Source organism: Thamnophis elegans, chromosome 7 (genome assembly GCF_009769535.1).
Source record: "Thamnophis elegans isolate rThaEle1 chromosome 7, rThaEle1.pri, whole genome shotgun sequence".
NCBI classification, from domain to species: domain Eukaryota; kingdom Metazoa; phylum Chordata; class Lepidosauria; order Squamata; family Colubridae; genus Thamnophis; species Thamnophis elegans.
This window is the reverse complement of record NC_045547.1, coordinates 1,148,035-1,170,798: the sequence shown is the minus strand read 5'-3', so window position 1 is coordinate 1,170,798 and position 22,764 is coordinate 1,148,035. Positions and strand designations below refer to the sequence as shown.

The 22,764-nt window shown below is 49.3% G+C and overlaps 2 protein-coding genes across 5 annotated transcripts in view; one reads left to right on the top strand and one right to left on the bottom strand.

The window, feature by feature from the left end:
* Positions 1 to 22,764, top strand: part of LOC116511835 (C-type lectin lectoxin-Thr1-like) — a 195,629-nt gene that overhangs the window by 20,358 nt on the left and 152,507 nt on the right. The gene's annotated exons all lie outside the window — the stretch shown is intronic.
* LOC116511830 (C-type lectin BpLec-like) lies at positions 9,942 to 21,072 on the bottom strand. 4 transcript variants are annotated; one of them, XM_032222067.1, is made up of 6 exons: positions 21,033 to 21,072; positions 17,077 to 17,150; positions 16,109 to 16,203; positions 13,549 to 13,689; positions 12,353 to 12,467; positions 9,942 to 10,182 (listed from the first exon to the last, which is right to left on the bottom strand). In XM_032222067.1, exons 2-6 carry the CDS (start codon positions 17,132 to 17,134, stop codon positions 10,115 to 10,117), a joined length of 477 nt encoding a protein of 158 aa, XP_032077958.1. In that variant the 5' UTR covers positions 17,135 to 17,150; positions 21,033 to 21,072; the 3' UTR covers positions 9,942 to 10,114. The 4 variants fall into 4 exon arrangements, with proteins under 4 accessions (XP_032077958.1, XP_032077957.1, XP_032077959.1 ...); XM_032222066.1 differs by lacking the exon at positions 21,033 to 21,072 and adding an exon at positions 17,687 to 17,735; XM_032222068.1 differs by lacking the exons at positions 12,353 to 12,467; positions 21,033 to 21,072 and adding an exon at positions 17,687 to 17,735.

Here is a 22,764-nt window from a genome sequence, read left to right as displayed (position 1 = left end):
GCCTAATTCCTCGACATGGGACAGGCTAAATAAGAACCGAGTGCAGCCCATGTCAATAATTGCCTCAACCTCCCCTTCTACCCCTCCTCCTACGGTCTCGGGCACTGAAAGTTTGGCTTTGATGGCAAAGGGGCGGAGGGCTGCCCTTATCATTGGCTCATCTTCGCTGCTGTTTTCCTCCCCAGAATTTGCAGGCGGCTTCTCCATCTCTTTTTTTTATCATTTTAATTTTAATGATATAAAATACAAAGAAGAAAATGGGAAATTAAGGGGGGGAACGGGGGTGTGATATAAAAGGAGAAAAAGAAGGAAAAAAGGAGGCATTAATTTCCAATTCTTCTTAGCACAGTACAGAATAAACACATCCCAGGTTTTTACACGTTAATATATAACTAGCCATTCCTGTAACAAAACTTTCTAATCAACAAAACCAAAGTCACAGTTCCATATTTTCTCTCCACAAGGACAAATTCCAGAAGTGATATCCAAATAAGAACATACTTTCCTCTTTGAATAAAATAATTTAATTTCCCCTTGGCTAACAGGGGCTTCCCATTGGTCCCATTCCGGCAGTGAGCTTGTGGGTTGACCTGCTTTTCACTGTATGGAAGGAGCCACTCCGGGGTGCTACGGGGTCTCAACCCGGGAAGGTGAACATTGGTTGGGGCAGAGTCCACCTGGGAAACTTGGCGCCAAGGCAAGAGCTCGGCCCACTCAGAGTTAGCTGTCCGAATAGATCTGGAAGGCTTCTATGTATCCGAATGTACAGCCTAAATGTTGGAGGTGTGGTTCTCTCGATGCTACATATTATCATATATGGTGGACCTGCCAAAAGGTTAAGGCATTCTGGATAAAAATATGGTGGGTTATGCAAAATATTTTTAAAAGAAGGATAAACTTTATTCCTCAGTTATTTTTACTAGGTATATGTACGGACTTTACAGTGGTAGAGACTAACTTGGTTCTGCACCTAATAACTGCAGCTAGATTGTTGGTGGCGCAATACTGGAAGAAGGAAGACTTGCCTACAAACCAAGAATGGACATTGAAAGTCACAAACTTAGCCGAGATGGCTAAAATATCGGCATATCTTAAAGATCACTCAAATGAGAGATATAAACGAGACTGGAAAAAATGGATTGACTATATACAAAATAAATACGGGACCAAGAAATTCCAGTTAGCCTATGCTTAAGATCAGAAATGATTTAAACTGTTTAAAGTTAGTTCAGTAAGAAGAAGCTAAGGTCAATGTAGAATGTCATTAATTTCTTTATTTCTTTTTTCTCAATAGATTTTAGACTGGGTTAGTTAAAAATCCATACCGTGTACGGGTTCTGGGAAGCCGGGGGGGGGGGAAGGAGGAGGGGGGTTGGGTGGGTGGAGGGAGGGAGGGGCATACAAAAAATATTGTACTTCAATGTTTTAATGATTGACGAATGATCAAATATTTGTGTTTTTTAAAAGAAATAAAATAAATATTTCTGCGAATTGATCTGGAAGGCTGGGCAGTTACTGACCGTGTGAAGGCGGTGGGAGTCCCCAATCTTCGGAGGGCTCAATTGGCGTCTGCATTGGTCTCCTTCACTCGTGGGTCAAGGCTTACCTCACACCCATCTGTGGTTTCAGCAGCCTCTCCTTAGGGGAGGCTTCGTCCTTCAGGGTCAGGTCTGCCTGTGAGATTCGCCCAGAAGTCAGCTCTTTACGCCTGGCTCCCAGCTGGCGTTCCCTCTCGGCGGCCTCCTCGGCTTCGATCAAGACTTCGGAAGGTGAATAGATGGTCTGGACAAAAGATTCTGTCCTCTCCTGCTCCCTCTGTGGGCTTCTTCTCTTCCTCCACCTCCCCTGAGTCTTCACAGCACCCGGGTTCAGGTCGGTGCTGTGGCTCAGGATCCTGGAGAGCACCCTGGAATTTGGTGAAGCCTTTTAATAGCGATTGGGGTTAATGTCAGGGTTCCAAATAGCATCCAAAAGTAAATCAGACTCTGAGGCAAAGGATTCCTCAAAGTTCCAATTTATTAAGGATGACCTTGGCTTTCTAGAAAGAATGTTGTTATGGCCACATATCATCTCACTCCGTACAATCCCCCCTCCCCTTTCCCCACCAGAGAAAATGCCTAGAAGGATAATGGAAAGGGTGGCAGGCCTGAGATCCAAAAGGAAAGATGGCTGCGGGCCTGACAGGAGGAGGGGAAATAATCCCCTAAAGAATTAGGAAATCCCTCTAAACTATCCATAACTGGTCAAATCTGGGAAACGATGTTTCCATTCAGAAAAAAATATGCAACCTAGCGAAAGATTGCTAAAAACCCAGCCTGACCATACCAAGAATGGAAACGCAGAAACTGAGCCCCTGGCAAAGAAAATTTTAAAAACACCCAGATATCTTCATGCCACTGAATCCCCACCGGGATCATCCCTTCAACAAACGGAATAAGGAAAGGCAGACTAAATACCCAGGAGAGATAAGAAGAGAGATCACGACAGCCACCTCATTAGCTGCTTTTAAGCTGGTATTTGCCCAACAGTCCCCAGAGCATTTTACAGGAAGCCACACAGGCCCCCCTAGAAGAATGAAATATTCTGAGGAATATGTTAAAAAGGCGGATTATTATATTTCCCAAAGAGAGACATGTTTTTTTAGAGGCAGAAATCAAACCCCACTTTCCTTAATAGCCCATAGCACTTAAGAGATAAAGAGCTTATTGAAAGAAGACAAGTATCTAGATAGCTCTATTCATAAGCAAATACCCTCACCCAAGAGCCAAAACAGGACGGAAGCCCTTAAGCCACAATAGGAATTGCCCAATGGCCTTTTAGAACACGAGTCCCCTTGGTTGCATCAACTCAGAGCAGTCCAAACTTCAACCAAACTTAGCTCAGACAAACACCTAGGATTTGTCCTAACCTTGGAGAGCCAGCTATGGCCCCTATAGAACTCTTACGTTGCCCCACGGGAATCTGACAGCAGCCGATATAATGCATGTTCTTGTTCTCCATCTTTCAAATCAGTCCCCATGTTTCCAGGATCTTCCTCCCAGCTTGGAACTCAGCCAGATGGATATTTCTTCCCACTCTCTTAAATCGAGACTCAACCATTGCAAACCTTTTCACCCCTAGCAAGAGAGAGAGAGGCTTTAGAGGGGGCTGTCTTTCTCCCTCTATGGGGGGGGGTGACTTAGTCTTTTAATTCAGTTTCTTGGAACCAGAAGCTTGTTCTGCAACGACCCTGTTGGGTCAACCTCAGCTGGGCTCAAGGGGATGGCCAACGAATCACCCGGAACAAGGAAGTGGATTTTCAGGCGTTTATTTCTGTGGAAACGAGAGCTTCACGCTCAGGACAGGACAGAGCTTAGATGGGTATAGAAAGAGTTTCTTTGTTATATGCAACATGTCAATCTCAATCAGACTAGAGCTGCAAAGGGACCCCGGAGGTCTTCTAGTCCAACCCCCTGCTCAAGCAGGAGACCCTAGGCCAGTGATGACTGACCTTCTCCAGACCGAGTGCCCAAAGAGCGCATCCAGGTGTATGAAGGCATGCGTGCGTCGTGTGAACCTCCAAAACGCAATGCTTGTGCAGCCCCCGTGCATGCGCCCTGCCCCCCTGCATGTGCATGCATCCCCACAGACGGGCCCCCATGCATTTCACCCTGCATACGCACGTGGACACCCCCCCCGCATGCTCCCACCCCCTGCACATGCCCGGCAGAAACCTGAAGAGCAGCTGGCCGGTGGGAGGCGCATGCTCATGCGCGGCAGAGCTGAACTGAGGGACGGCTGGCATGGCATCAGCAAGGGCAAAAGGATTTATGCAACTGAATAAATACTTGGTTGAACATGAGAGTGTTTGCTGGTTTCCCCATATTTAAGTGCATGTTTGCAGTCAGTTTTGGTTTGTTTAATCTGTGTTTGCCCTTAATTTTATTTGCACACCAAAGATGTCAATAAACTTCTGATTCTCAGTAACAGTAATTGCCCAATCAATTCAGGAAAGTGGCAGCATTTCCACCATCACCCTGAAGGAGTATATGAATCAATGCGAATCAATATTGGCTTCTGCTTATGTTATTGTATACTGTCAGAAATTAGTTGTTTCCTAGCCTAGAAAACGGGAACTTTAATACTGGACTGCAAATGTTATCTCACTGCTGCGTCTGGCTTCCATTCTTGGTCGCTAAGTGTGAAAAATGGTCGCAACGGTCGCTAAGTGTGAAAAATGGTCATCAGTCACTTTTTTCAATGCCATTGTAACTTTGGTCACTAAATGTTTTCCCCCTCCTCGAGACTCCTCACTTCTTCCTTCATTCCTCTTGCTTATCTACCTTCACCTTATCTGTCTTCTGCTCTTTCCCTCTCTTCCTTCCTTCCTCCCTCCTTCCATCCTCTTCTTTCCTCACTCACTCCCTTCCTCCTTTTTTCTCTTCCTTCCTCCTTCTATTCTTTATACGATATAAAATTCAATGAGGGTGAAACACACCAAATCTGGCAAAGCTGCCTTGCACCAACCTGGCCTGCCCATAGAATAGCAGCCACTTTGAGACACATAAACCTGGTCTGAACATATTGCATCACAAAGATTTGCAAAGATCACATTTGCAAAAAGGAACATTTCTTGTAGTAAATACATTTTATAAACAATTTAAAAGTAAAAATCCCCCCAAAATAATAAAAAAGGTATTCTATAAATAAAAGAAATCCTTAAAAACCATTGTTAAGTATTACAGCAGCAATAATTTATACTGTCACCATTTCAAACTATCATCAGAAATACGAATCTGTTGCCAAACATCAACATTTTGATCGCGTAACCATGAGGATGCCACAACGGTCGCTAAGTGTGAAAATGGTCACTAAGTGTGAAAAATGGTCATCAGTCACTTTTTTCAATGCCATTGTAATTTTGGTCACTAAACAGCCATGTTCCTGACTTAACAACCACCATGATTCACTTAACGTGGCAATAAAAGGTCGCAAAATGAGGCAAAAATCATTTAACAAATGTCTCCCTTAGCAACAGAAATTGGGGGATCAATCCTGGTCGTAAGCCGAGGATTACCGGTAGCCAATTGCAAAAGGCAACTTTATTTGGAACAGGTGAGATTGTGCCCGGATCCCTTTCATGCCAACATCCCATCCTGTCCATGGGGAGAACTCCACAGGCGGACAAAAGCCCCCAATCCCCTCTCAACCTCCAGCTGACTCTGCCATCCGCCATAACCACACATGCCCCTCAAAGGCAAAACTCAGGGGGCTGAATTCTACAGGGGGAGGAGTAAGGGGGGGATTTGAGGGGCAGCCCAAAGCACCATCTGTCTAAATTTGCATCAGGCAGGCAGTAACATTTTCATAGACCATGATCAGAGGAGCAGCTGATCCTACGGAGAGACTCCTCCTGCATTCAGTCCCAGGCCTACAAGTGGAAGTACCCTTCCTTCCTTCCTCCTTTCACCTTCCTTCCCTCCCTCCCTCCCTCCCTCCCTCTTTCTTCCTTCTAGCCTTCCTTCCTTTCCATTCTTTCTCCTTCCTTCCTTCCTCTTGCCTATCTGCCTTCTGTCTTTCTGCTCTTTAGATCTCTCTTCCTCCTTCCTTCCTCTTTCCATCCTTTCACCAAAAATCAGGATGTTTTATTAGCATCAGCATCATTCTGCTGAAAATGCCAGATTCTGTGGTACTTCTGGATGAGATTTAGAAAATTACAGAGACATGAGGAACCATTATATAATTTCACTTGGCAAAACTCTGATTAAAATAATAGCAACAAAATGTAAGGTTTTTTAATTTTAAAACTCTAGCAAAACATAGATTTATTTCCAGTTTAGTTAATTAATGCCATTATAAACAGGAATGCAATTGATTAAATAAAAATGACTTTTTCTTTTATTAAGAATACTTATTCTACACTAAACTAAAAAATATTTCATAGGCCCTTCAACAAGTTTGTTACAAATTTTCAGGATTGCATGCATTCTTGAAACTGATACCATGTAATGTTAAAAAGCAGATAGCTAACTAAGTACACTAAAAACCATGTTTAATTATTTGCTACTTGAGGCCAATAGCAATGATGAAGAAATTTCTGTCATCCTCAGTGACAATATTTTTAGGGCCAAAAAATAAAACTCTGTATATTGGATCTGTTGAATGGAGAAAGGCCTGCCCCCCCCATTTCAAGGAGCTGCTGCTTCTTCCACTGCCTCCTCCCCCCCACCTCTTAGAAGTCCAGCCAGCTGCCCGCCAAGCTCTCTGCCGAGACTCACCCAGAGTTTTTACCGCAATTTGCCTGGTGAGGGGAGGCGGCAGGTTGATGCAGACCAAATCCAAAGTATAATAAATACAAGTATAATAAATACCTTCCTCCTCCTTCTCCTCGCTGCGATCTGGATGCCCGACGCACCTTCCTTTCCTCCGCGTTCGGCCCTTTCGCGTGGAGCCTCAAGATTACGAGCAATGCAGGGTTGCTAAGTTAAGGGCGTCCGGTCCCAACTGGGAGCAGTGGCTGGCTCTGCTCACGGCCGCGGGCCCCTGCCCTGCTGTGTCCAGCGCGTCTTCAACAGCATGACCCGGCATCCCAAGCGGAGTCCCCCCCCCCGCCTAGCTGCGTTGCCCACACGCGCGGGGATTCAAAGTATCCAGCCGGATTTCTTGAATCCCCGCACGTGTGGGCAACGCAGCTAGGCGGGCTCTGCTTGGGATGACCAGGCTATGGAGGGCATAGCATGGTCATCTCAAGCGAAGCTCCCCCCCCCCCCGCCTAGCTGCGTTGCCCACACGCGCAGGGATTCAAAGTATCCAGCCGGATTTCTTGAATCCCCGCACGTGTGGGCAACGCAGCTAGGCGGGCTCTGCTTGGGATGACCAGGCTATGGAGGGCATAGCATGGTCATCTCAAGCGAAGCTCCCCCCCCCCCCGCCTAGCTGCGTTGCCCACACACGCGGGGATTCAAAGTATCCAGCCGGATTTCTTGAATCCCCGCGCGTGTGGGCAACGCAGCTAGGCGGGCGGGCAACCCGCTTGCTGTTGAAGACACGCTGGACGCGGCAGGGCAGGGGCCCGCGGCCGGGAGCGGCTTCTGGCGGCTACCGGGCGGCGATCTCACACCATTCGCTCGCAGCTCTTAGTACTCACCAGTCAGCGCAGCTGCAACCTCTTTCGTCTTTTGGCGAAAGGAAATGGAGACTGGCGCAGGCGTGCTGAAAATTTCCCATCCCAGCCAGCTCACTGATTGGCTGGAGTCCAGGCCAATCCAATCAGTGAGCGGCAGGCTGGGCTGGCTTAAATTTGTAGGTAGGTAAAAGCACGCTTTTTTTGGCGCTCGCAGCTCCCGCCCATCAGCTGCTAGCTTGCTGGGCTGGCTCATCGGTAGGATAGAGAACAGAACAATGAGCCAGCCCAGCAAGCTAGCAGCTGATGGGCGGGAGCTGCGAGCCCCAAAAAAAGCGTGCCTTTTAAAAAGGCGGGCGGGACGCGGGAAAATGCATTGAAAAGCAGGGGTGTCCCGCCAAAAGCGGGACGTCTGGTCACATTACAATAGTAGCAACTGTGAGAAGGATCCAGGAGTCCACTGTGTGGAGCAGCTGCCAAAGTCCCAGGCTGCGTCTACAGAAGGGTGGAATCGAGATCATGTGAAACGTTAACTTCTCTCCTAGATGGAAGCTGAGGGAGGTTGCTGGGTTTTGTGTGTTTAAACTGTGCCAATGCATTTAGTTTTTGTGTTCTGAATCAGCCCTTCTCTTTGCCCTTTTCCTTAATCTTGATTTGTACTGCAGATCAGTGTCAATAAACTCTGATTCTCTGATTCTTGAGGAAGCGGGCAAAATTCCCACCACCAACTAAACTGCCCAAATAAAAAACAAGGTTAACTCAAAGCAAGACGGGGCAATCTTCTGGAAGAGGTTGTAAGCTGCCCAGGAAGCCATGAGGGAAGATGGGCAGCCAATACATTTGATAATTCTCCAAATGAATGAATAAATCAATCAAAATGAACACTTGAAACACCATGAATGCAGCTCAGACCCTACCTGACCCAGCTTCAGATTTTCCTAGGAAAGGAGAGGGGCTGTTTGGTTTTTGGCTCAAGGGCCATCTTCCCCAAACCAACTTCTACTTGGTCAGTCCTAACAGAAGGCTCTTGCCAGCCCACCGATCTCTAGAATGTGGGTCTGAGGAGATGTCCTTGGAGTGCCCCAGAACAGCTCTCCTTGCATCTGATGGGGGGGGGCATCTGTCATCTGCCCTCATGTCAACATCTGCACCAACCCCCAGAGGAGGTGGGGTCTCCCCTTGGCTGGAGGCCTTCAAGGGGTTGCTACCCAGCAGCCTTTCTGTGGTGCTTTCCTTGGTCTTCCTGCACCAGTCAAGAGCCACACTGGATGACCTTCAGGCCCCCCTTCTAATTGCAGGTCTCTCTCCCTGACCCTCTGACCCTGGTAGATGTGGAGATGCACTCTATAAGTGGGAGAAAATGCCATTATTGTGTCTGCGGGGGCCAAAAAATAAATTATGCAATCTCTAATGTCCACGTGCCGAAAGAGAGCATCCAGTGAGGATACATGAGAACGTATGAGGGAAGACAGTGTGGCTGGCCACTCCCAGGGAAGGGGGGCTCTGTCCCTAAAACCGATCCTGCGTCCTGGACCTCCATCCCCACAGTGAGGAAACACAGCAGGACCTGGGGTCTGGAAGGTGGATTGTTCAATATAGGGTTCAGGTCTTCCTGGAATGAACAGAAACCCCATCCCTAGGATGGGGAAATGGCTGCTGAATTTTGGGATAATTAGGAGCAGTCCCATGGCCAGGCAGGGGGCATGAAAAACATACCCTTCCTAATAACCGACATCCATCGGAGACGTCCATTTGTGGGGATAAGGGGGGGGGAGAAAGAAAAAAGCTGCATGGTGTTTTTTTCCTCCCCCAGGCCAGTCACAGGCTGGTCCAAGAGCCTTTGCCCAACAGCCTTTGCCAAGAGCGAGTCCTCCTCGGTTGGAGAAGGACACATTCTTTACACCTAATAGAGCCATTTACTACAACCACCACCTACTCCCCCCTTTTCCCTCCCCTTCTCTTGCAATGTTTTTGGCATTGGCCACTCCCGCTGACAGTGGGTAGTTTGAAGGCTCCGCTGAGGCTGTTTTGTTGGGGTTTTCCCCACTAAACTCCTGGGCTGGCAAGGCGGCTGGCAGATGCTTCCCTGCTCGTCCCACAGTCGGACCGCTTGTCTCCTTCCTCCCGGGGCTCCATCTCCCGAGCAGGACAGTGGGGAGCTCCTGCTGTGTGCAGAGGGGCGAGTGGGGTGGGAATGGGACTCTCAGCTGCTGGAGTGGATAGGGCCCACCCCCCCCATTGTCAAAACTTTTCGCCACCACACCCACTCAGTCACACGCCCCCCCCCCCCCATCTAGCCATGCCCACCAAAGCGGTAGTAACATTTTTTGAAACCCGTCCCTGTCCCGGATGCCCAGCTAAACCAAGCAGTGGACTTTGGCCACAGAGATGGAGGAAGGTGCTGAGGCAGATGGTCACTTGAGTGACACCAGTGAGGTAAGGATCTACATGGTTGGGAGAAGGCAGTGAGAAGCATCTCCTGCGGTTGACCAAGGAAGCCTCATGGATGGTCAGTGTGAAACGTCTGTGGTGGAAATAAATGATGTGGCCCTGAGGTCAGATGGGCCTCAATGGGCCACTGAGGCAGAGCCGAGGATCTTTGGAGTAGGGATGGTGTTGATGTTGTGGATGGATCTAAGCCTTCAAGGGAAGGAGTTGCTGATTCCAATGAGGAGGACATGCAAGGGAGCCTCATCGCAGCATCAATGGATGGTCCTTCTGATGAGACCCCCCCCCACCCAACCACCCCTTGAGACCAAGCCTTGCCATGCAGAAGAGTCTGGGGTCTTCAGCTTTAAACCTCCACCATCTCCTGGGTCTCCCAAATAAACAAGGCCAGTCATGCTAGAGAGAATTTATTGGAGGAGCAAAGTCAGATCCGAGCTACAGAAAGCATCCGTGAAGCGAAGGGGTGCAGAGCAGAGATTTCAGCAGGTGGGGGGTGGGGGGGGGGGCTTTCAGTGTTCACCAGGTTCTTCTCTCCCTCTGGAGCAGCCGAAGGAACCGTTTGCACTAGTATCTGCACTGGCAGAGAAAAGCTTGCGGAGTTGTGCATATCTGGTCGTTCCACTTGAGATAATCTGGGTAAGAGAAGAGAAAACTTTTTAGGGACTCCCAGGAAGCATTTTGAGGGACCCCCCCATTGGCAGGAGGACACAAGGATGCCACAGAGGATAACCTAACCTTAACCCTCACCTGCTAAAGCAGACTTGGAGTTCAGCATGTTGTAGTAACCTCAGTAACTTAAACAGCCAATTTTCTTTTCTTCCTTTAGTCTGGGATTTTTATGCCGTTCTTTTGATTGGTTTTTATATGGATGGGCCATTTCTCAATATTTCTCTTCTGTATAGTCTATGAGAGGCTGAGAGTCCTCTGACTGCAGTGAGGTAGACTTTTTATACCTATACCTATACATATACCTATACACCTACACCTACACCTACACATACATATACACATACCTATACATATACCTATACATATGCTGTACATATACATATAGATTGATATTGTCTTGGCAACGCTTCAGCGAGGTCTCACTCGCCATCTTCAGGCTGGGTTTTGGGCTTAAAGTGTGATCGGAGCTGCCGTCTTTCCATAAATATTGGTGGTGGAGTGTGGAGTGCTGGCTTAGTTTCAGTAAGTGAATGATTGGTTGTGTGGTTGTATCATGATTGGTAGATTGGTGCTGATGGGTGCTGGCTGTGTGTCTATTGTTGTTTCGTGTTGTAACGGCCTGGGTGGTGGGTGGGGCTCGTTTGTTGACTAGGGCTGGTTTCCAGATGTCTGGTAGGCGGGAGGTATCGTCACGTTTATTCATGTTCTGGGGGTGTTTCTCTATTTCAATAGCTCTCCCCCAAAACCAAGACACAGAACAGGACAACACCACCGCCCTCCTCCCTTACATCAAAGACACCACAGATAAAATCAGCAAAATTCTCCACAAACACAATATCAAGACAGCCTCCAACACTGACCAAAAAATAGCCAACATCTTAAGAAACCCCAAAGACAAAATCCAGCTAGAAAACCAAGGAGTCTACGAAATACCACGCAAAATCTGCCCTGCCACATACATAGGACAAATGAACAGAGAATAAATGCACACATGGCAGAACACAAGAACGCAGTAAGAAAAAAGGAAAAAACTTCCTCCCTTTTCCAGCACCTTAACATGAAATTAATTTTGAAGGAACCAGGTTAATCTCCAAAACAGAACACTTCAAAAGAGAATAATTATGGAAGCTATCGAAATATTCTAATTTTCTGAGATGGTGGATTTGGGGTTTTCATGAGCTGTACGCCATAATCATCACAATTTGACAAATCAGGGCTTGAACTATCTTGCTTTGCATGTAATGAGTCTTATCTCATATATTAGTTTCATCTTTTAAGTTGCATTACTGAAATAAATGAACTTTTGCATGATATTCTAAATTTTTGAGTTTCACCTGTACATGAAGTCTTGTGTTATAACACTTCATGGCTCCCATTGTTAATGGTGTGTCCCATGGACGTTTTGTGCTCCCTTGACTGTGCAGATTGTAGGACTGATGCAAAGGATAAACCCTGGTTTACAACTGCAGATTGTAGGGCTGTGGCAAGGGATAAACCATGGTTCACCAAGCAGCTCAGAGGGATGAAGCGACATGAGAGGCAACTGGAGCAGAAGTGGAGGAAGACAAAGAGGGAGGCCGGCCGGACACACGTAGGAGCCCATATGTGCTTCTCGGTTGGGATGATGAGAGCAGAGGCACTGATTATTTATCCAGCCTTACTGCATCTCCAGGTAGCAAACCAGCCTCCCTCTTTCAGGTAACCAGGTGCCTGCTAGGTAGGCAGGAACTGGGGGATCCCTTGCAAAGTCACCGGGAGGAACATTCTGGGCCTTTTACGGCAGGTAAAATCCCTTGACTTCCCTTGGAGTTGGACTCTGGCTGGGAAGAATCTTGGAAGTCCTGGCGTTTCCCCCAAGATGGGCTGATTTCAAATCAGAGATCTGACTTGAGGCTAGGTTTCGGTTGATTTTAGTGCTCTTCATGTTAGTATAATTTTAATGGGATTGTTATGCTGCTTAATGTTTGTTAGGGTGTTGGTTATAAGTGGAAGGCTACAGATCCGTTTTAAACAAACAGACAAACAGACAAACAGAGGCCATGAGTGGCCAAGGGATGAAAATTCCAAGATGGACACACAGGGTCCTCATTGCTGGAATTGCACCTCAACCGTCTCACCACCATCTTGACTCACATGTATAGTCCACAATCTCAATGCAGAACTCGTTGTTCTTGTAGTGATCTGGCTGTTTATTCTCCCAGGGTAGGTAGTCGGCTTTAGATCTGTCTGTCCACTCCCATTTGAAGTTCTAAGATGAGAAAGAAGCCATGTTGGCCAATTGAAGAAGAGGCTCTTCAGGGCCCAGGTCAGAGAGGAACGTTTTCAGGTTTTAAAGATCAAAGAGAACATCTCTCTCTCCATCTCTCCATCTAACTTGATCTGGAACAGCCAAACTGAGTTAAAATTGGTGAATGCTTGGGTGGGGGATGATCAGGAGATCCAGAGGGAAAAATAGAACCCAGAAGAAAACTATCTGGAGTCTCCATGAAGTCACCAGCTCAGCTTGAGAGCCATCTTGCCTCATGCTTGACATGATGGCAGCCCTGGAAGATACTGATTGATCCCAGAACAATAAATGGGGTCAAAATCAATGAATTCTTGGGTGGGAGACCACCAGCAAAACCCCAAAACTATCCGAGACACTAAGAAAATGGAAACCGTCCTGGAAACCTGAATAGGGGTTGGGTGGGGGAGGGAGTTGAAGGATGGGAGGGAGGGGAGGGGAGGAGAGTGAAGGGAGGGAGGGGAGGGGAGGGAGGGGAGGGGAGGAGAGGGAAGGGAGGGAGGGGAGGGAGGGGAGGGGAGGGGAGGAGAGGGAGGGGAGGGAGAACCTACTTCCGTGTTATTGCCGGAAATGAATCTTTCTGTTCAGGAAGTCACCAGGAGCTGAGCTCAAGTCCAGGGTGAGGCCCCTTCTTTCCATGTGATCCAGCATCTTTCAGGAATTGGAAGGGCAACGGAGGACAGGAGGAAAGCCGGACGGTAACAAAAACAAGGAAAATCCTGCAGGAACTGAAAAGCTCTGCAGTCCCTGATTGAATGGCCCACCAGACTCCCAACCAGGGTCAGAGGCCATTCGGTGGGCCAGAAAGAGGAAGGCAGGTGGAAGGAGCAGCTGACTGCCAGAGAAGCCCTTGATCCTGAGGTGGAGATCAGAGCAGAATCCGTCCCTTTGGGGACTCTAAACACAGCATAGGAAAGGTTGGGCAGGAAGGGTTGGGCGAGAGAAGGAGTCAATATCGCTCTTCAGAGGCTTTGTCCAAGGCAAGAGTTTTCGGCAGAGACAGAGCCTTTTCCCTCCCTTGGAAAGCCTCCGAGGAAGGACCTACCTTTTTTGGATCCCACAGTCCGATCCACACTGGGCCCCGAGGTGGGAGATAGTCAGTGAGGTAGTCAGCCAAGTCAAATGAGTCAGCGAAGCTATGGATGGAGGCGAGGTGGCAGCCTGGCTTCAATTTCCTGCAGAACCTCTGGGAGAGAGAGAGAGCAACCACAAGGAAGGGTGTTGGCTCAGCAGGGAAGAAACATGTCTCTGTGTTTGTGTGTGTGTGGTTTGTCTGTGTTTGTACTGGGCAAGTGAGAGAAGAGCGGGGATCTGATTGCATGGTCCTACCCGCATCCTTGAACCCTGCAGATTCCCTCACTGGGGCCTGCAGCTCTTGACCCCTTCCCGGCTTAAATTCTCATTTCATCTGAGATGCCCATCCCTTCAGAGGCAAAACAGTCTCAAGATGCCAGCCAGAGTTGCCAGCGAAACATCTTGAAATCTCTGGTGTGCAAGACAGTCACTCAACCCTAATGCTCAACTTGTGATGAAGATTAAGAAAGTTGGACGGGGCTTGGAGGTCTTCTAGTTTGCCCAAGGAGGAAACCCTACACAATTTCAGACCAATAGCTGTCCAGTCTCTTCTTAAAAGCCTCCAGTGATGGAGCAGCTGTGACTTCTGGAGGGGAGCCGTTCCATTCCACTGAGTATTTCTTCTCAGTGTCAGGAGATTCTTTTTGTTATTTCTAGGTTGGTTCTCTTGATTTCTTTCCATCGATTGCTTTTTGTGTGCTTTGGAGAATAGTCTCTCCCTCTCTCTCTCCCTCTCCCTCTCTCTCTCTCTCTCTCTCTCCCTCCCTCCCTCCCTCTCTCTCTCTCTCTCTCTCTCTCTTTCTCTCTCTCTCACACACACACACACACACACACCAGGGATGGGTTTCAAAAATTTTTACGACCGGATCTGTGGGCATGGCAAGGGGTATGTAACTAAATGGGTATGGCCAACTTAACATCACTCATGCACACTCAGTCACATGACCCCCCACCACCAAGCGATGCCCAAAGAAATGGTGGTGAAAATTTTGGGGACTCCGACAGAGGAAAGGGGGGCAAAAAGGGGAAAAGCTCCCCCCCCAAAAAGTCCACCGGAGGATTTAGGGTGTGGGAAAACCATAGGTTTCATAGAAAGAATTGAAGCATCCAACTTTGTAGGATGGAGGCCACGCCTGTCTTTATAAATCTGGCAGGCGAGTGGGGGAGGGGAGAGAACAACGGGAAGGAAAGGGTGGGAGATTGGAAAAAATACAGGCGGAGGAAAGTTCACCTGATACTGGCTCAGGACAAGGAGGACAGGAGGAATCAGTTGCAACCCCCAGGCGTGGCAGGGGCAGTGGGGGATCGCAGAGCCCAGATGTCAAAACTGTCCCAGACCGAATCAGGGAGAAAGCCCAGGAGACACAGTTGGTGAAATCTCCCGTCTTTACTTCCCTTGAAATTGCTGGAGCTACAGGGAAGAGAGTGAACACAGGCCCTGCTTGGCTGGGCACCTCCTGTCACCACCACTCATCTTACCCATTGCGGGAATTTGATGAAGCCGAGCGGCTCCTTGGCTGGCCCCAGATCCAAACTAAACACAGACATTTCCAGCGGGGAGCGAGCGGAGCTCAAGGGAGGCGTCTCTTCTGGTTTCCCACTCTGGGACTTGGCATTCCGCCCTCTCCTGCCACCTCTGCCCTCTCCAGCATGCTACCCCCGTCCCCTCTGCGGCTGCAACGGCAGCAGCTTTGGGAGACGCTGGCCAGTGGGTAGAGGGGGGGGCTAGGCTAGCGCAAATGTGTAGGCAGGAGGTGACAGTTCTGTGGTGAAGGCGAGGCAGGGCGAACGTCCGAGCAGGCTGGTTCAAGGGCATGGCTGGCCAGCCATCACTACCGGTTCGGTGACCCATGCCCCATTACCAGTACAGGTTCAGCCGAACTGGTACAAACCAGGAGCAACCCACCTCTTACACACACACACACACACACACACAAACACAAACACACACGCAAATAGGTTAGAGTGCAGTACTGCAGGCTACTTCTGCTGACTGCTGGCTGCCTGCAATTTGGCAGTTCAAATTTCACTTTGCTCAAGGTTGACTCAGCCTTCTAACCTTCCGAGGTGGGTGAAACAAGGACTGAGATTATTGGGGGTCATAATTTGACTCTGTAAACTGCTTAGAGGGGGCTGTGAAAGCTCTGTGGAGCAATATATATGGTAAGTCTAAGGGCTCTTGCTATTCCTATCCCTCTTTTTTGTGGCAGCCCCTTAGATATTGAAAGATGGCTGTCATGTCTCCCCTGGTCCTTCTTTTCACCACAATAGTCAAACCCAATTCCTGCAACCATTCTTCATATGTTTTAGCCTCCAGCCTCTTACTCTGCCCAACAGATACTGGACAAACCATAATACACTCCATAGAATACTTGAATTTCAGACTGTCCTAAAATCATGACCTTTGTTCCCTTTTCATGCACCCATCCTGGTGGCCCTCCACTTCAGCCCAGCCAGAGGTGACTTTGAGGGTCTTCAAGGCTCCACCTAGACTTCTCCTCCCCCTCAGCCAAGCTAAAAGCCCTTCTAACCTCTGCATCAGTCCAAGTCTTCCGTTCAACGAAGACCTTATAGCAACGCCCGTTCCCGGGGAGCCAATCTTGAGGACACTGATAGCCTTTGGCTCCTGTGGGGGAAGAGAGAAAGCCAATGAGAAGATGGCCAGGAGAAGGGGAGGAGGAGGAGACAGCTGGGTTTGCAGAACATGCCTAACTTCCTGAGCTAGCAACGTCTTTGAAACTGACTTGGCCTCGGACAGAGTGGCTCCATTTGCAGATAGTCCAAAGCTTGGTTAGGGTTGGCCTTGCTTAAATCCCTTCAAGCTGCTAGTCTTGTGTGAACCCCTCGGCTTTTGTTGGTCTCTCCTTCACTGAACTGTGCTGAGCCGGAAAATTGATTCCTTCCAGAACCAGGCTGTTGACTGGTGCAAAGGACAGGGATCTAGTGGGTCTCTTCTGAACGATCTGCATTGGCCTCCTGCGTGATCCGTAACCATTGAAGCCCTGAATGGCTGAGTGGCTAATTTTTTGTGGGACTGCCCACTGGTGCCCACTGCCCAGGAGGGTTCCTTCTGAACAAGCCCCTCCCCACCATTGGATCCTCAGCTCCCAGGTCCCTGGAAAAGGGTCTCAGCTCTTGTGTGGGTCCCAGGGACAGGAATCCTAGCCCCACTCGGCTGTTCTTTCTTTCAACTCTATTTATTCATGTAATAAATTTATGTCCCGTCGAAGCAGCTTTTTAATAGAGAAAAGGACTGTTCTTTTGCCAAACCTTTAACTGTTCATGAATGAATCTGAATTTCGATTGTATTTTGTTTTGCAAGGTAGCAAAAGGCCCTGCGTTTTGGGGCAGCGAGAGAAGGAGGGATCTAAATTGCAGAATAACCCAAGCAGGAAGAAAAGCAACTTCAGAGTGAGGATTCTGGGGAGGTCAAACGAGGAAGGGGATGAGATGCAAGAGCTTCAATCTCTCTGACCCCAGAGACCCTCCTCAAACTTACCTCTTACGGAGAGGGCCACGACCAGCAAGCTGAAGGTCAAAAAGATGAATCGCCCCATAGTCTTCCTTCCTTCCCTGCAAAGAGAATAGTAAAAAAGGGGGGAGGAGGAGGAGGAGGAGAATGAGAAGAAGGTGGAGGAGCAGGAGGAGAAGGAGGAAGAGGAGGAGATGAAAGAGAAGGAGGAGAATGAGAAGAAGAACGAGAAGGAGAACACGGTCTTTGGGAGGGACCTCTCAGGAAAGGGGGCTCCACCTCCACCAGTGACCAAGCTGGGACTCCAAAATTTGGTTTGGCAGTTTTATACCTGCCCAGCTGGTGCCAATTTCTGCCTTCCTGGATATGCAGCAGCCTTGGTGGGTCACCCTGGATTCTGCATTGCTTTTTAATGGGAAGTGGGACCTTCCTTAGAAAGGATCTCCTGTCGGTCTCTCTCTGTCTTTCCCATTTGGATCCCCAATAGATCTCTTTTTTCCTGAGGGACCCTCCCGCAGATCCCCTGCTGCAAACAGGACATCCCCTGCAGCCCCCCTGCAAGAGGTCCCTTCAGATGGAGAGAGAGACGCAGGGGCCTCACCTGTCAGGTGCCCACAGGTGGCAGAGCCCCACTCACCTGTCCCTTCGCCTCCACAGGTAGAAAGTCTGCTCAGTGGCAACTCCAGGCTTCCGTCACCCTGGATTCTGCATTGCTTTTTAATGGGAAGTGGGACCTTCCATAGAAAGGATCTCCTGTGGGTCTCTCTCTCTTTCCTGCAGACCCCCTGCTGCAAACAGGACATCCCCTGCAGCCCCCCTGCAAGAGGTCCCTTCAGATGGAGAGAGAGACACAGGAGAGATCTGCTGCAGGGGCCTCACCTGTCAGGTGCCCACAGGTGGGAGAGCCCCACTCACCTGTCCCTTCGCCTTCAAAGGTAGAAAGTCTGCTCAGTGGCAACTCCAGGCTTCCGTCCAGCAAAGGGAATGGAGGCATTTAAAGGCAAGGCCGGGGGGGTGGATCTGTTGGGGGGGGGTGGAGGGAAGGAGGAAATACTTTTCTTGAGAAAGGTGTGTTGGTGTATCAAGCAGAATTAAGCCCCCCCAATAGATCCACCCCCGCCCTTGCCTTTAAATGCCTCCATTCCCTTTGCTGGAGGAAAGCCTGGAGTTGCCATTGAGCAGACTTGCTAACCGTGGAGGCAAAGGGACAGGTGAGTGGGGCTCTCCCACCGGTGGGCACCTGACAGGTAAGGGACCCTGCAGCAGATCTCTCCTGCCTCTCACTCCTTCTAACTGAAGGGACCTCTTGCAGGGGGGCTGCAGGGGATGTCCTGTTTGCAGCAGGGGATCTGTGGGAGGATCCCTCAGGGAAGAAGAAATCTATTGTTGAGCTACATGGGAAAGAGGGAGAGAGACCTGTTCTGACCCCCTCCTCCGTCCAGTAACGAATGCCGAGACAAGCTTAAATGAGAATGTCCTTTAATAAAAAGTTCAGACTCTCGGTGGCTGAAAGCCAAGTAAACAAACAGATCAGGAGCTTGGCAGCAAGGCCGACAAACTTTGGCAGCAATTCAGACAAACTCTGGCAGCAATCCAGCCTGCCAAGTTTGTTTCTCTTTAGTCAAAGCGTTGACTTCTACAAGAAGGGAGTGGCACAAGCAGTCTCTTTTATAGTCTGGAGAGAAGCCTAACGACCATCAGTTGAGTGTAATTACCTCCTGTAATTACGTAGATGCTCTTGACGCCGAGTAGCCCTTCGACAGCGTGCATCCCAGATCAACTCACAGTTGGTTTCTGGATGACTCTCCCTTGTCTCCTCCCCACTGATCCAAGGCTCAGGCGCCACCTGGTGGCCAACCAGTCTCTCTGCGCCCTGCAGAGAGTCGGAACCCTGTCCAGGGTCCTCCACATCCTCCAGGGCCGACTCATAGGGCCCCTCGCTGTCGGAGTCTGGTGGCAGCTCCAACGGCTCCTGCTGGGCCACAACAGAGACCCATAGGAGATCCTTTCTAAGGAAGGTCACACTTCCCATTACACAGCAATGCAGAATCCACTGACCCACCAAGGCTGTTGCATGGTCAAAGAGGCAGAAATTGGCACCAGCTGGGCAGCTATAAAAATGTCAAACAAAATTTTGACCTCCCAGCTTGGTCATTAGTGAAGGTGGAGCCCTCTTTCCTGAGAGGTCCCTCCCAAAGACCGTCTTCTTCTTCTCATTCTCATTCTCCTCCTTCTCCTTCATCTTCTCCTCCTCCTCTTTCTCCTCTTCCTTCTCCTCTTCCTCCTTCTCCTCCTCTTCCTCCTCCTCCTCCTCCTCCTCCACCACCACCTTCTTCTCATTCTTCTCCTCCTCCCCCCCTTTTTTACTGACGTGATCACAGGCTGAACATACTATGGAGTTGGTGGGACTCACCTGCGCCATCCTCTGCAAGAGGTAGGAAAACCACTTCCGCTCAGTGGTGAAATTCAATTTTTTTTACTACTGGTCATGTGGGTGTGGCTTGGTGAGTGTGGCAGGGGAAGGATACTGCAAAATCCCCATTCCCTCCTCACTGTGGGGCCAGCCAGAGGTGGCATTTGCTGGTTCTCCAAACTACTCAGAATTTCTGCTACTGGTTCTCCAGAACCTGTCAGAACCTGCTGAATTTCACCCCTGGTTCCACCATCTCTGAAGCCTCTTCTGGCCAACCTGCAAGATGGAGAACCCACCACCTTCAGAGAGGGAGAGTCTTCTACTGTTGAGGGAATATTACCCCCAGGGAGATTTTCCCCATATTTTAATTAAATTTAAGTAGCTGTACCCATGATTTCTGGATTTAGTTGTCGGATGTTAATGTTTGCTAGGACAACTTTCCTGATGTGGCCATCCTGAGCCCCAAATGAACTCCATGAAGTGGGTAGAGACAACCCAGGTGCCATGTCTTCAGGATCTCGGGGCTCTTAACAGGGATCCCCAAAACTCCCAGAGCAGCAGTCTAGCTGGTCGACGGCAGGTTAACAATCGATCGAGAGAGCACCCACAAAGGATTGACACCCTGTGCCACAAGCCAAAAATTGTCTTCTTCCCCTTGGAAGAAAAGCAAGGAGGAAGAAGGGGAGGAGGAACGAGGTGGCTCTCTCCCCTCTCATGGACGAGGGAGCTTTATTGCAGAGTCACTTAGCAGAAAGAGATGAAATCTGGGGCCTCCAAGCTCTGATGAGCAGCAGGCAGTCGGGGTGAGTGCAGGGATTGGAATGTGGCACCACCACTTAACACCAGGCCCCCTTCCCAGAGTGGCCCACCTATCATCTCCCACATCACCTCCCCAATCCCCAATCCCAAGTCCATGGCCCAGTGCTGATCCGGAGCCAATTCTTAATTGGGCCATGGAAATGGTGGGCAATCTGCATTTGTCAAAGGAAAACCATCCCCTTCCATCAGTCTGCCAGCTCGGAAAGGTTGTTCCCGCTGCCCTAGACCCATCATCCCCATTAGATTGTACGGGGTCAGAAAGATCAGAATGTATATTGTCAATCAATCAATCAATCATCACTTGTGATTAACCTTCCAGGAGTCAAATTGTGTGCCCTTATTGTGTTCCAAATCTAGTCACCCACAAAAGTTTCTTCCAGGTTGTCAATGAAGACCAGAATGTATTTGATCTCCTGGCCCACACTTTGGTTTCCACTTTTCCGCTTGCCCGGCTGGACAAAATTTCTCCCTCCTTGGTCATCCGGCAGCCTTGGTGGGTCACAGAGGATCCTGCACTGCTCCCTAAAGGGCAGAAGAGCCTCCCCTGGAAAGACTCTCCTCTGCAATTCTTCCCCAGAGACCCCCCTAGAGACCCCTTGCTCCCTGCTTCCCACAGATCCCCTGCTGGAACCCGGATGTTGCCAGCAGCCCCTGCAAGAGGTCCCTTCAGGTGGAGAAAGACAGATGCAGGAGTGATCTGGTGCAGGGGCCTCACCTGTCAGGGGCCCATGGGTGGGAGAGCTGCACTCACCTGTCCCTTTGCCTCCACAGGTAGCAAGTCTGCTCAGTGGCAACTCCAGGCTGATCTCCAGCAAAAGGAACGGAGGCATTTATAGACAAGGCAGGGGGTGGATTTATGTTGGGGGGAGGGCAGAGGGAGAGAGAAATTGCTTTGCTTCAGGATTTCTGGTCCTGATTAACAACCTGAAACCAGATTATTTGCATTATTAAATTTGGAACATGATAAGGACACAGAACGTTTAGTCCTGGAGGTTAATCAGATTGATTGATTGATTGATTGATAACAGTGTTCCTAAATCTTTCTGGCTTGGTGGACCAGAGAAGGTGGTGGTGGCTGCAGAGGTGGGGGATGAGTTTGCATGCACATTGCTCTCATCAATGTAGCATGTGCACATTCTTGCTCATCCTCCGCTTCAATGGCCCGGCTCTAAATGGGCTGTGGCCTATTTCAAACTTTCTTGTAAAGTTCTTAAGAAGTACCTTCACTTTCTGTCAAGGATGAGCTGCTTCGAAAGGCAGTAGATGTTTCTTGCTTGGGTGAAACACGTCCCATTTCTCCCTTGGCCAAATAGGCTGTGACCTCTGAGTCTTTGGACCATGTACGGATCTCTCCATTGGGATCAACATGGTTGTGAAACGTAGAAGAGACGGAGGGAGAGGAACCATTGTACCTCCTCCTTTCAGTGGGGCATTGGACTGGCTTCCCTGATCCCTCACCCTGGATCACAGGATCACAGAATGGTCACCTTATGGAGTTGGTGGGACTCACCTGCTCCATCCTCTTCAAGAGGTAGGAAAATCACTTCTGCCATCTCCGAAGATTCTTCTGGCCAACCTGCAAGATGGAGAACCCACCAACTTCAGAATGAGAGTCTTCTACTGTTGGATGGATCTTATCCCCAGGGAGATTTTTTTCTCACATTTCAATTACATTTAGTTGCCATGGGACAATGTGTGCTGGGGCCCAAATAAATTCCCTGAATAGAGACATACATGGTATGCCCTACATGGTATTGGACCTGGGTACTTGAGAGACCGCCTTCTGCCGATTACCTCCCACAGACCCATTCGATCCCACAGATTAGGCCTCCTCCATATTCCATCTGCCAGCCAATGTCGGCTGGCGACTACTCGGAGGAGGGCCTTCTCTGTGGCTGCCCCGGCCCTTTGGAATGAGCTCCCTGTGGAGATTCGGACCCTCTCCACCCTTCAGGCCTTCCGGACGGCCGTGAAGACCTGGCTGTCCCAGCAAGCCTGGGGTTTTGTTCCCCCCCCCCCCCCCCTACTTGAATTTGCTGTGTCTGTTGTGCTTTTAAATTGTTCGTATTGTCTGATTGTCTTTGTCTTACTTTTTGTAATTTCCCCTCCCTTGGCTTTGTTCAGCCGCCCTGAGTCCCTTTGGGGAATAGGGCGGCCTACAAATTGAATAAACTCCAAACTCCAAACATCCCAGGTGTCTTCAGGATCTCGGGGCACTTAACAGGGATCCCCCAAACTCCCAGAGCAGCAGTTTAGGTGGTTGTTGGCAGGTTAACAATCAGTCGAGAGAGCACCCACAAAGGATTGGCACCCTGTGCCACATGCCAAAAGAGGTCTTCTTCCCCTTGGAAGGAAATCAAGGAGGAAGAAGGGGAGGAGGAAGAAGGAAGCGAGTCCTTCTGTCCATATGCCACGGTGGCTCTCTCTCCTGTCATGGACGAGGGAGCTTTATTGCAGAGTCCCTCAGCATTCAGCCGAAAGAG